This window comes from Emys orbicularis, chromosome 1, assembly GCF_028017835.1.
Source record: "Emys orbicularis isolate rEmyOrb1 chromosome 1, rEmyOrb1.hap1, whole genome shotgun sequence".
NCBI lineage: Eukaryota > Metazoa > Chordata > Testudines > Emydidae > Emys > Emys orbicularis.
In genome coordinates this window covers 167,577,538-167,591,282 of record NC_088683.1, presented here as the reverse complement: position 1 = coordinate 167,591,282, position 13,745 = coordinate 167,577,538, and the positions used below count along the sequence as shown (strand labels likewise).

At 38.3% G+C, this 13,745-nt stretch overlaps 1 protein-coding gene across 1 annotated transcript in view; it reads left to right on the top strand.

Annotated features, from left to right (window-relative positions):
- Positions 1-13,745, top strand: part of ABI3BP (ABI family member 3 binding protein) — a 302,067-nt gene that overhangs the window by 191,790 nt on the left and 96,532 nt on the right. Inside the window, exons 25-33 of the mRNA XM_065423543.1 lie at positions 2,352-2,432; positions 3,867-3,941; positions 4,880-4,954; positions 6,477-6,524; positions 7,044-7,118; positions 8,921-8,968; positions 9,427-9,501; positions 10,528-10,602; positions 11,700-11,774. Of these exons, the coding sequence (XP_065279615.1) occupies positions 2,352-2,432; positions 3,867-3,941; positions 4,880-4,954; positions 6,477-6,524; positions 7,044-7,118; positions 8,921-8,968; positions 9,427-9,501; positions 10,528-10,602; positions 11,700-11,774 (627 nt within the window). The remainder of the gene's footprint in view (positions 1-2,351; positions 2,433-3,866; positions 3,942-4,879; positions 4,955-6,476; positions 6,525-7,043; positions 7,119-8,920; positions 8,969-9,426; positions 9,502-10,527; positions 10,603-11,699; positions 11,775-13,745) is intronic.

Below are 13,745 nucleotides of genomic sequence, written 5' to 3'. Positions count from 1 at the left end.
CATATTCATAACTAATCACTGAATTTCACTTTGCTTTTAGATACAAGTTGGTTTGGTGCTGCCATCTCCTCTTCTGCTGTTCATCTTTCCTTTTGCTTTTCTTTGTAGGAATTTGGTTTCATTGTACTGAAGCTGTGACTTGGGAAATGATCATGAAGAAATCCCATCCTATGTTCATATGTGCCCAGGATGTGTCCAAGAGCTTTTTCTTGTACTTGTTAAGGGTGAAATCTTATTCCCATTTAAACCAGTGGCAGAAATCCCATTGACTGCAATGGCAGCAATATTGAATCCTAAATGATTAATAAAAATAGTCCTCAGTACCTCAGATTAGGCAACAGTGACATCTCAAAATGAGTAATGAACAAATTAAGTGCAAGAATCATAAAACCAAGCTGAGCAATTCTGATACTTTACCCAAGAAGTAGTTGATTTTCCTTTAGTTGACTGGAGACCTCATTCATGACAGTTATGCAATAAAGATGAAATTCACTGTTGTGCAAAAGACCCACGCAAGGCCTTACATATCTCTAAAGTTCCACTAAAATCCTTGTACTAGGGTTTAAATGCTACTTGAATTATATATAGACCCGGTGCAGGCCCTCTGGACAGGGGTGTATTTTCCCAGTGGAAGCACAATCATATCCTAGTGCATTATAGATCATTGGTTTCATTTGTGTGCAGGCCTGGAATAAAATTTACAACAAGATACAAATGTATCTGAACCAATTCAGATCCAGATTTCAAAGACCAGAAAGTTTGCAGGTTGTCCGGGCTTGTATTTTAAATTGCTTTCTTGAGGTCTAGTTGTGAAATTCCAATCCAGTTCTGGGTTTGGATTCCAAACCTCCCAAGATTCTGGGGACATTCAGACCTTTATAAAGAGAGAGAGTTCAGCTCTGATATTTGGCTTGGGATCTGGATTTGGATTCAGAATTTCAGTTCAGGCCTATTTCTATTCTAATTTCAGTTTAACAAATTAAACATCTTGCAGGAATTAAACAGAGGTGATATTGGGGTTTTATTTCCCAAGTAATAATGCTGTCATCATGTCAAGGCTCTATACATCAAAATGTCCCAAGTGGCACTTGGGACAACAATTGCAGCAATATAAGAATGACGTAGCTAGTTTTGGGATAGATAATACTTAGTGCTTTACATATTTAAGCCATTTTACAAACATGAATGAAGATGTGTGCCCTGTGTATCCTGTGATTTCTCAACTTTGGTGTTCGCTGCAGAATCTACCCCAGGCAGTAGATTCTGTAGAATCTAACCTTTCATTACATTAATGAAATTTGTTTCTAGCCTTTGTGGTTTTGAAGAAAATCTTGGAAAAATTATGAGAACGTAAAACCAATGCCGTGTTATCTTACTGAGGTCCTGCTTGTATTGGAAATATTTAAGGTGTAGCTACAATGGTGCAAACTGCCAGTGTAGATGTGTTACACTGGTGCAGGATGCATTTTACATTGACATAGCATTGCTACTTCAGGGTCTGCACTGATACAGATATTCCCAATATAGACAGGTCCTTAGTCTGCAGACACCCTAAAACAACAACTCTGAGAGGTGCAGACTACCCAGTTTGCCGTGCTAGGCAATGACTGGAACTTGAATATGATAACTTAAATGGCTACTTTAACTATTTCACTGATGTTCATTTAGTAGAAACATCCGACTAATGTGCTCATCACACAATCACAAACTGCCTCCCATGCTTCCACTGCTGCCAGAGGCCCTAATTGCCACCTACCCAGTTGCCAAAATTTCCAGCTTCCTACCTGGCATTGTCAGTAGCAATGTCTTTGGTGTATCAAAACTGAAAAAGTGTGGACTGCCTAAAATTTGAATTTAATCTCAAAATAAATAACTTGGCAACTTCTGTACTGACTGTATTAGTCTTTTTCATATTGAATTCATTAAACCCATCAATTCTGTAATTTAAAAGAAGTTCCTGCAAAATTTCCTGTCTGCAACACCAGAGTGCTGCAGAATCCGGGAACTTTGCCGCAAAATTTAGGTCCAGCTTACCACAAGAGTACAGGACTTGGATGAAGAGAGTGTTGATTGGTTGGTGGCAAGATAAGTCTATAATAGAGATGGGAACTCCTTGTTTTGGCAGAGGGCTAGGCATTCCTGCTGTTTTTGTCTAGCTACTCTAAACATTTAACTGCAATACTTCCCTCTCACCTTTTTTTAAAAAAAACATGCATGTTAACTACAGTCTGATTTTTGGAGTCTTTTAAGTTATTGTTGCTCCAGAGTAGTCTTCAAGTCTATGCTTTCTGTGGTCTGAATAATGATGCATGCAGTAATTCAGTTATGAACTGGGCTTTTTTTTCTTTCAGTTTCATATGAACCACAACACATTCCTTCCAAACCTAAAGCATCTGCCAGTGCCATGCCAGAAATGCCACATAGTAAACCTGGTACAGTAACTATTTTTCTGTAATTCACTACTTGAACTTGGAGTAACCTTTTAGCCAAACTCAGTGGCATTGCTGCAAAGAGGTTAACCTGGATTTTGGGCACACGTGAAAATGAGTTTGTTTTGAGTCATTTAGTGGTTGCCCAACCATCTTAAAGTTTTAAAGGTGTACATTTTATAACATATATGTCATGTTAAAAACCTGATTCTTTTGAACAAGAAATAATTGTGCTTAAAGATTTCAGCAGGCCTACTTTTATTAAGCATATAAACATTTAAAATCATATTTAAAAGACAGCAAGCATTGAAACACAATTTCTGTAATGAGAATTGTACATTCCATATACAGAACATTACTCCATTCTCAAATTTAGGGTTCCAACTAGTTTTCTGGATGTTGCAAAATTTGCTACAGAAACTAAGCTTCTGTTTAAAAAAACAAATAACGATTCTAGTGATGTGGAAAGCTTGAATGTAATTAGCCGGAGATGTAACTGAGTATTTATTGAATGTATAGCACTGAGGAATATGCACTTAATGGAATTCTTAGTATGAATTTATACGTGTGTGTGTGTGTGTGTGTGTGTGTGTGTTTAAAATAAACAAAAATTCTCACATCCAGACTAAGAGAGTGCTGTCTGTTGCACTACATCTTTGCAACGTCAAGTCTCATTGGAAGTATTCTTCTTTTAAAACTGCCTGTCTTTAACTGTGCTTCAAGGAAGCACATTGATCTATTTTTAAGAGAAACCTCTGCTCTCTAAAACCACTCTCAGCAAAGTGCTTAGGCATGGATTTAAGTCCGACACTATTCAACAAAGCACTTACATTCCTGCTTAAGTGCTTTGCTGACTCAGGGTTTAATAGTCTTCACTTAAATTCATTTTTATTCTAACAGCAAAAAGTCCAGCCACTCCAGAAGCTACATGTAAAATTTCTTCTAATGACCTTGAGTGGCCCAAGGCAACAGTTTTTTCTTTAAAGACCTTAAAGACTAACAGATTTATTTGGCCATAAGCTTTCGTGGGTAAAAACCCTCACTTCTTCAGATGCATGGAGTGAAAGTTACAGATGCAGACATTATGTAATGACACATGACATTTTTTCTTTACATTTTATGATAGGTACCTTGCTTTTAGCTTCCAATTTAGAAACTATAATTTTGCTCCAGAAGATCGTCTTATCCCAACTCTTCCATGGTTTCTGTGAGCAAAGAGCTTATCTGCGACTTTTAGTCTCAAGTCCAATAAGCTTCTGTTGTTAAACCTGCAGTTGCAATTTTCTACTTAGTGGGTTGTTGATATTAATGATAGTTTCCCAGTTTTGCATTGTAGTGCTGTTTCTTCACTGCAGGCATATGGTGTTTGGGGAATAAACACACTTTTACACCCTAATGTTTAAATGCTGATAGTTATAAACCACATTTTTGTTTCAGAATCCAGTGAAATACATTTCACACCTTTGAAGCCCAAATCATCTACTGAACCTAAAATGCCTCAATCTAAACCTGGTAAATATCTTTATTTTTGAAATGTAGGTACATTGAGGCTCAATATTACCCTAGTTAATGGCAAAATATCAACTGTAGTGGCTCAGGAGACTGTACTTTTCTTCTTACAGTGCACCTTGTACAGAAATTGCCGATAAAGGCGCCAGTTTTACTGTCTAGGATCTATGTCAGAAGGACGACATTTTTATGTTGTCTACCCCTGGCCTAGAATATATAACAAGCAAATTAGAAAGAATGGTGAATAACTGTCGGATTTAGTGTCTGGCCATTGGTTGATAGGAAAAAATAACGATCTCTAAGGTTTTAGTTCCCATAGTGGTGGTTTTTAGTTCTCAGCAAGATTACCACCACCAATAGAAGACTCAGAAATGCCCATTTTCAATCAAAAGCATTTCAAATATAGATTATGGTTATATCTATGACAAGAAATTATTTTCATTACATGAATGTTTAGAAGACCATGTGAGGAAAATTGATACAACTTTCTTTTAAGATTAAGAGCCAAAATCTGCCTTCAAATACGTGCATCCATTTCTTATTGCAGTCACTGGGAACACCACCGGCTGATCTGAGGGCAGAATTTAGCTGCTAATTTACTGTTCTGGTCACCTCAGGGCTCGATTCAACATACTCGCACTTATGGGAGTAGTCCTTAGGCTCACAAATATAACCATTGAAGTCAACTTCTATAATTAAGCATTTGCAGGGGTTTTCCCCATTGTCAGAAGCTCTCAAATTGCCCTACTACACAAGAGTATTTCTTACCCCTTTCAGAGTCACGGTCATTGCTGAATACAATATATACCAACTTAATTGAATTTTTGTTGTCGGCAACATTGCAGGTATCACTTCTTATGGCTTAAACATGGTGCCAGAGTCAGGCTGTGACTCCTTAAGACGTTTAGAAATGTGGGGTTTTTTTTCTTTGTTTTTTTCAGCTCCAACTGAAACACAGTTCATTCCTTCCAAATCTAACACATCCCCAGAGCCAGAACTACCACATCCTAAACCTGGTAATTACCTGTTCATGCAACTGGTTCTAACAAAACCCCATCGATTTAATGTGCTTCCTTTACTTTGCTGTCAGGAGTTTGTTATAGACTCTGTCGTCTGATACTTGAAGGTTGTGAATATTTGAAGGTTGGTAAAATTTGCTAAAGGTTGAGAGGAATTATTTATTGCTCCTGTGATATAAGTAGGATTAATAGGCTATAACTAGAACCGACTGAATAATTCATAGCAAATGATCTGTAGTAAATTGTTTTTGTTTTTTAATTTATTCAAAATTAGTTCGCGTTTTTCAGTATTTTTTCCTATTCTGTGGATTGATCATGATCAGTTTGCTAGGAGTACTTGATACTCAGTGTTTGGAATTTGAGATGGTTTGATTAATGGTGATTGGTCACAAATCTCCTGGTGTTTCTGATTGGATGACTGTACTTCTTGTAGTCCCCGATTCAGTAAAGCTTTGTAAATACATGCTTAACTTCAACCACATGACTAGCCACTGGTGGAAGACTGAATCTCTTGAGGATAGAAGTAGTAGATTAGCAGAATTAGGAAATTTTACAGTCTTTGCCTTTCTGAGCCACACAACTTTGCCAAAGACTTCATTCCCAAATAAATAAATAAAATAAAATTAGTCTAGTGTAAGGCACATTAGTTATGTGGAGAGTTTAAATCTAATTTTATCTCATTTCACTCACGTAATATATTTGTGTATACATACATAGATGTTGGGTAGTTGCAAATAATTTCCTTTTGGGTCTGATTTGATTGTTTAATTGCCTCTACTCTAAACCTTGGGGGTGTAGGAGCGTGGGAAACGTGTCATCTTGTTGAGTCACACAGTGTACTACCCCATACTGGATTATACCACTTCCCATGAATATGCAAACTGAACACTTGTTTCTGTGAAATTCCATGCAGTGAGATACAATAGCTTGAATGTTTGCAGAAAGCAAATACAAAAGGGGTATATGCACTGCTAACGTTTTTTATTTTATTTTATCTTATTGCTGTATTCTTCCAGCTGCAGGTAAAAAAAGAGAAAGGGAAAATTTAGCATGAATATCAGGGAAGGCTTGCTGAGAATGAGATGTATTAGATAGTAGAATAGTCTACTAAAGAAAGTGGTGGAAGCACAATGGCTTGGGACTTTTAAAATTAGACTGGTTAATGCACTATAGAGTAGAGTATTGTATTAACTGCGAGATTAAATGGATGACCTCTTAGATCTCTTCTATCTCTAACTTCTATGATTCTTTGATTTTTACTATCTCAAAATTGAGAGTTTGTTTCATCCAGTTCATTCAATTTATTTATGGTAATGGTGTCTTCAGAGTTAATTGACCGCAATTTCTAAAAGTCAGAATAAGATATCCAAGGGTAATTTTGATTATCCATTGCATTAGCACAGACCAGATTAGCATAATCTTTTACTTATTGCTTACCTAGGAAGTAGCTTTGATCATTTGAAAGAGTGTTCCATGCTTAGATTCTCATGCTGTTTCTGTTGTTTTGTTTCTGATGCAGTCCTGGAACACATTACACTTAGAATTGAACCACCAAGGTCAACAATAGGTAAAGAAATGTGTTTAGTGACCCGTCATGTTTGTTTTTCTTCTCTTCACAGAAAACCACGTTGTAGTTGTCATCTCATGTCACCAGTTTCTTTCCTTAAAATTCCTCTTTTTTTCTTAGATATGTCTGTCATTTGGCACTAAAGGCTTTTTAGGAATTTTGTTTACTACACAGATGTATTATCTCCTTTTTAAGGCAATAAGGCTGTCAGTTCTGAAACATCTTTATCATAGTCATGTCTGTCTGTGCTTGCAACTTATTTTCCAACTTTTTTTTAAGATGGGCTTCAAAATGATCAGGAATTCCATTTCCCTGCTTAAACAAATCTAGATACACTCATAATGCTGTATTTTTCTTTAAACTCCTTTGTACACCTGACTTTGTCTTCCCTGTTACCCGTAAAAGGATTTTGTTTCTCCATTGCAGGCTTGAAATGTGCCATGTCTGTGTGTTACACCTGGCATTAGACTCTGATTCACGGATAATTTAATAATTTGTAACCCAGGTTCTCTCTTTCAGCTCCAAAAGAGACACGACATGTTCCTTTGAAACCTAAAACATCACCCAAACCTCATGTGCCACAGACAAAACCTGGTAAATGATTTTCTGTGTCCTATCGAAGTTTATCTCTAAGCAGTTGTTTAATAATCGAAGTAATTTGAAATACACTCAGCATCATAGTGACAAGGTGCTGCTCTGCTGCAATGTGTTAGGTGTTTTGTTTGTTAGCCATTTATGGCAATAGCAGAAATTGACTAGCTTTTTATCATCATGCAGTAGGATAACAATAGCTCATGTTTAGACACATGCATGAGAATTAGAGTTACTCCTGATTTATAGTAGTGTAATTAAGAGGAAAATTTGACTCAATATTAAATAAAATCAAATTTTAAAAATGCATTAGTGTTCTGTGAGAGATGTTTTTGTATATTTCTTCAAACTCTGCTTGGCACTTTCAGAAAAGATGTTGCACAGCTTCTCTTGTATTTACCATTATTGTATGTCTTCTTATTACTCTTTTCTTTAAGAACTAGTAAATTACCAAACATATAACTAATATTTGTTTAACTGGATTCACAATATCAATACATTATCATTCAGTATTCCAAGACACTGTATTCAGGATTTATACAGACAATCAATTAACTTGATTTCAATGGGGATAGTGTAAACAAAAAAAAGTCAATAATTACTATACTGTGGTATCCAAAATACCACTCTGTTTTGTTACACTAGTAATTTTCTATTGACACCATTCTATGCTAACTGTTGGTAAACATGGATGACTTACTGATGATCACTTTAATCAAAGTGCCCACCCAAATGTTCGGATAGATTCTTTGTGCTACGTTACCACTCTCAAAAACAATAGTCACCATGTAGATAAGATCTCCTGGTATGAAAAATCTAACTCTTGCTACTAAGTGATTTTTAAAATCATTGCAGCTGTTTGCAAAAGGCTGGCTGCAATCTCCAAGTTAAAACAAAACTCCTGATAAATTAGATACATAAGTTTTAATTGTATATTTTTCCCTTGTGGCCATTTTTCCGTTATTCTTATGTCAGTCTGATACTGAAAAACGGTGTATTAACTACCATCACAAAACTGAGATGTTTGTATTATCCTGTGTATGCATTTTAGAATAAGTTTCAGTTATTAATTCATCATAATTTCTACAAATATCAATAATATACTGAAAGTTATTTCTTAACTGACTTCTGTCAGTTTCAGCATTGTTTTCTGATTTTCTTGGGATTGCGTGCAAAGATCTCAATAAAACATTTTATATTTAACCTTTTTGAATACCACACATAACGAGCAGTTACGGTGAGGAGGGGAAGCCACTTTTTTTATGCCATTGCATTTCTGTGGAGTAGAATACTATTGTTTACATGTCTATGCAGTAAACAATAAAAAATCCTGTTTTATGTTTAAATGAATACTGGAACAGGGTATAACTTCAGAGTGCCCTTTGATGTTTGTATTGCACAATGCACAAATAATCACATATTTTAATAATATGGTACCCACAAGCAAGAGGCTCTGCAACACCAATTTTATATACAAGTTTCGTATGAAAGGCACTTGTAAGGGAAGAGCTTCATACCACAGGCTCCAATTTCTGGGTATATGACTGAGATAAATTTCAATCATCTTTCTTTTTAAAGACCATTAAAAAAGATGGAAAAATTAGCCCACATTTAAGGGCTAGGTTCTGTCCTCAGCTGTTTAGATTTGTTAGAGCATAATGGTTCTTGAATATTGACTAATTGCTGGCAGACAAATGAAAGCATAGTTGTTATTTAGACATAAATAAAGTTTACTTTAAATAGAATTATTCTCTTCTATTTTGATTTTCATTGTTATTTTTATGTTTTATTTGTTTTTGATACAGCCCCGGAAGCAGCTACATTTAGAACTCAACAACCAAAGACACCATTAGGTAATGATGTTAACTATGGGGATGGTCATATTTCCTTTTCCTTCTCATTAGAGATGTAGGCATGGTAGGCTCTTGCTCAATGGGCTCATCTATCATCACTTTTCATGATTAAACAGTCTTTTTTTTTTCCTTTGTCATTTTCATATCCACCTTTGCATATTTTCCTTTACAGGAATGTAATTTAATTTGTTTGCTCTCTAGAGCATCCAGAAATACTCCATCTTTCTGAAGCCACGTTTGTTTGTGTTTTCAATTTCTCTAATGTCCCTTGTTTTTTTCCTGGGCTCAAACTCAGTGAATAATCCCACCCAGTTGATCTTAATACAGATACTGTCCAACAACACAACTTTTTCTTTGAAATTCCTTTGAACACCTGACTTTCATTCGTGTTCAGGTGTACGTGGTGTCAGGCTCAGATTCCTGGATAATGATTTTAATGCTTGAGTTCTTTATTTCAGCTCCAAAAGAGGCACGGCGTGTTCCTTCCAAACCTAAAACATCACCGAGCCCAGATGTGCCACAAACCAAACCTGGTAAATACATCAGTGTTTTGTATCTCATACTGAGGTACTCCATGACTATTGTGATAGGGTCGGGCCAGATGGCTACAGGAGAGTGATCCTATTGGGATCCAGGAAGTGGATCCCCCCCCCAGCCTAAGGGGGGGATCCACAGGACCTGGAGACCAAAAAATTACGGGGGACATACAGGAGAGTGATAGAAGGCAGATATATTAGCCCCAGTTTAAGCAGGTCCCTTTTCCCTGGGTAAGGTAATAGAGGCAGTTCCAGAACAATCAGGAACTTGCTGGAACCAATTAAGGCAGACAGGCTAATTAGGACACCTGGAGCCAATTAAGAAGCTGCTAGAATGAATTAAGACAGGCAGGCTAATCAGAGCACCTGGTTTAAAAAGGACCTCACTGCAGTCCGTGAGGGGCACGCAAGGAGCTGAGTGTGAGAGGGTGTGCTGCTGGAGGACTGAGGAGTACAAACGCTATCTGGCATCAGGAGGAAGGTCCTGTGGTGAGGATACAGAAGATGTTGGGAGGACGCAATGGGGAAGTAGCCCAGGGAGTTGTAGCTGTCACACAGGTGTTACAGGAAACACTGTAGACAGCTGCTATTCACAGGGCCCTGGGCTGGAACCTGGAGTAGAGGGCGGGCCTGGGTTCCTCCCATCCCCCCAACTCCCTATTGGATACAGGAGGAGTTGACCTGGACTATGGGTCCCACCAGAGGGGAAGGTCCCTGGCCTGTGCCCCAACCCACTAGGTGGGTCAGCAGAGACTGCAGGGATTGTTCTCCTTCCTTTTCCCTAATGCTGGCCAGTGATGAGGTTAGCTGAGTGAACGGCAGGTTTGAGCCACTAGCAAAAGTGGCCAAACTGAGGGCTACCGTGAATCTCTGAGGCAAGCAAATCCGCCAGTAAATGCAGGACCCACCAAGGCAGAGGAGGTACTTTGTCACACTATGTATACAGTCTTGTGTTGTGGCTGGTGTCAGACTGTGATGCTTGGGAAAGCTTTAACAACATATAAACCAGTTGTTTTCTTTCAGCTCCAAAAGAGATGCGGCGTGTGCCTTTCAAACCTAAAACATCACCCATCCCAGATGTGCCACCAACCAAACCTGGTAAGTGCACCTTAATTTTATATTTCAGTGTTGTGCCGCTTATGATTTTGCAACTTTTCTACCATTAATTGTTGGTGTGCATGCATGCGCGCGCACACATTTGTGGCAATAGCAGAAGTCTATTACTATAACAATATTCATTCCACAGCTGTCATGGAGCAAGATTGCCCTACCTGATATGTACACACGTTAATGAAATATACAGTCATTTTTTTACAGCATTTTACTCAGTGCGGGGTTTTTTGTGCCGTTATGCAACAGAAGACTTTAGCCTTAATTTCCATAGGTTGGGAGAGAGATTGTTTATCTACTGTCTGGCGTCTGTAGTTTCAAGGGATTTGTTTATCTAGTGTCAAAAGACAAAGGTGCCAAAAGAACCCTCCACTTTGCTCTTGTACATCGCCTTGCATCTGAAGGTGAATGGTGATTTCTGTTGCTTGTCTGGCGATATTTTTATGCAAGGCTGGGTGAAGAGGGCAAATTTACAGAAAATGCAACATACGAGGGCAGTACCAACAGGAAAAGGTAGAGACTGAGATCTTGTGTACCGGGTATGGCAATGTGCACACACCACGGGTGGTGTGATTTCTAAAGCGCACTAATGTGTTGCACATTAACTGGTCCATGTAGACCCTGCTGGTGCACATCAATCGGTGTTATGCTTTAATATATATTAAAGCACACTAGGGAACCTTGAGTGGTACCAGCAGGGTCTACATAGACCACTTAATGCACAACACATTAGAGTGCTTTAGAAATCCCCTCCCTTTTGTAGTGTGCATTTTCCCAGCTAGACAAGACCTGAATCTTCAGCTGCACAAGAGCTCTGTTGGCTCTGAGAGTGGGAGGAACAAAGGTGTCACCCGTCCTTCCACTGCCACAATCTGCAGAGCAGGCAGGGGTCACTTCAGCCTCTGATCTCTTCTCTAATCTATGCTGTGTTGTAATGACAGGCTATCGGCCATTATTAGCGCTGGTCAGGAATTTTCTGTTGGAATTATTTTCTGAAAGAAATTTAATTTTCCATTTGAAAAATCTAAATTAATGCTCCCTGGCAGCACACCTGTTTTAATGTATAACTCTGTGCATCCTTTCAGCCGCGAAAGAGAATCGACGTGTCCCATCTAAACCAAAAACATCACCCAGCCCAGACGTACCACAAACAAAATCTGGTAATTATATCATTGTTTTGTATTCCTTAATGTCAAGGTTTTATTTTTAGCAATTGTACTTCAATGGACTGAATTTTTTTTAAACTAACATGTTAGCATAGTAGCATAGCAAGTCTCTACTTCTCAGCCATCAGCTTGTGTGTATCTCACATTTTACACCTACAGATGAAAACTACAGAGATTTAATGACCATTTTTATCAGTAATGTTATGAAAATGTTTACATACTTTAGGGAACCTATCAATTAAATTATGAGACTTATATTTTCAAAGAGGTAAGAAACTCCACTTTTTTGAGTAACTACCTATTCATGGAAATCAAAATAAAAGTTACATTTCCTACCTGGAAAGTTGGAGCCCAGATGGTCACCCCTAAAGTTAGACTTTCCACTGATTCACTTCAGGCGTGAATAAAACTGACAGACTTCTTGAAACAGAACTGAACTTGGAGGAAAATGAGATTTTTTTTTTCTCAGTGTTGTTGTAGCCCTGTTGGTCCCAGGATAGGATATTAGAGAGACAAGGTGGGTGAGGTAATATCTTTTATTGGACCAATTTCTGTTGGTGAAAGAGACAAGCTTTGGAGCTTACACAGAGCTCTTCTTCAGGTCTGAGAAATGTACTCAGAGTGTCACAGCTAAATACAAGATGGAATTGTTTAGCATAAAAAGTTAACAGTGGCCCATTCACACCACTCCACTGAGAGGTCAGAGATAGTGATTGTTTTATGAAACAATCAGCCATGGGTGATATAGTGTTTTTGTCTTTTATCATTTTTCTGTGACAGTTCATTTGAGAGTGGAGTGATTTTCTGGTTTCATACACATAGTTGTTATTGGGGCAGTTAGTGCACTGGATAAGGTACACCACATGTTGTGATAGGCATGTGTAGGACCTCTGGATTTGGAAAGGTGTGTTGTGGAAAGCACTGATCATCGTAGCAGTAGAGATATGTCTTCAGGTTTTGCATCTGTTTTTATGTCAGGGTCTTATGCTGCTTTTAATTATTGTGTCCTCGTCTGTGGGGAGCTTGCGTCTGATGATGAGCCTAGAGAGGTTGGGGAGTCATTTGAGCACCAAAAGAGGAGGTTCAGGAAAGATTTTCTTTCAGGATGTGGTCCCTGTCGAGTATGGATTGTAATTGTTTAATAGTACCCTGTATGGGTTCCAGTGTGGGGTGACAGGTGACAACCAGGAGTTTGCGGTCAGGGAGTGTGACGGGCATATTGAAGCAGGTTTTCTCCAGGTATTTGGGTGGCCTGTTCCGTTATGCAATCTACATCTCTGGTGGAGTGCTCTTGTTTGGCGAAGGCAATTTTAAGTGTGTTTAGGTGTGTATCCTGGACTTTCTCCTTGGATTATATTCTGTGATATGTGAGTACCTGGCTCTAGATAATAGGTTTCTTGCTGTATTTGGGTGATTACTGGATCTGTGAAGGTAGGGGTGATCCGTGGGTTTTTTGCATATAGCTGTCTGTCGTGTTCCATTGTTGAAACTGATCCTGGTGTCCACCAGGAGTGTTTGAGAGGGAATTTGATGGCTGGCTGGTGGTTGTTGAAGTTGTGATGGAAATCCATGAGGGAGTTTAGGTCACTTGTCCAGAGGATGAAAATATTATCGATTGTGTCTCAGGTATATCATTGTTTTTGTGGTGTATTTGTCCAGAAATTCTCTCTCAATGTGGCCTATGAAGAGTTTGGCATATTGGGGAGCAAAGATACCACAGAATATGCTCTGAGGAGAAAGTCCAGACCCTGCCATAACAACAGATATAAAACCTGCAGACATGTCTCCTCTGCGAGCTTTGGAGCTTAAATTCATAATTGGATAGACACTAAAAATCATGTTCTAAATAAAGACACTACAACAATTTGTAACACACTAACCCCCTTTTTTGTCCTATGACTAGAGAGGTGTTAACAGGCCATTTCATCTTGAACGGTCGCTTAGAATATGTAACTATGTATGCTA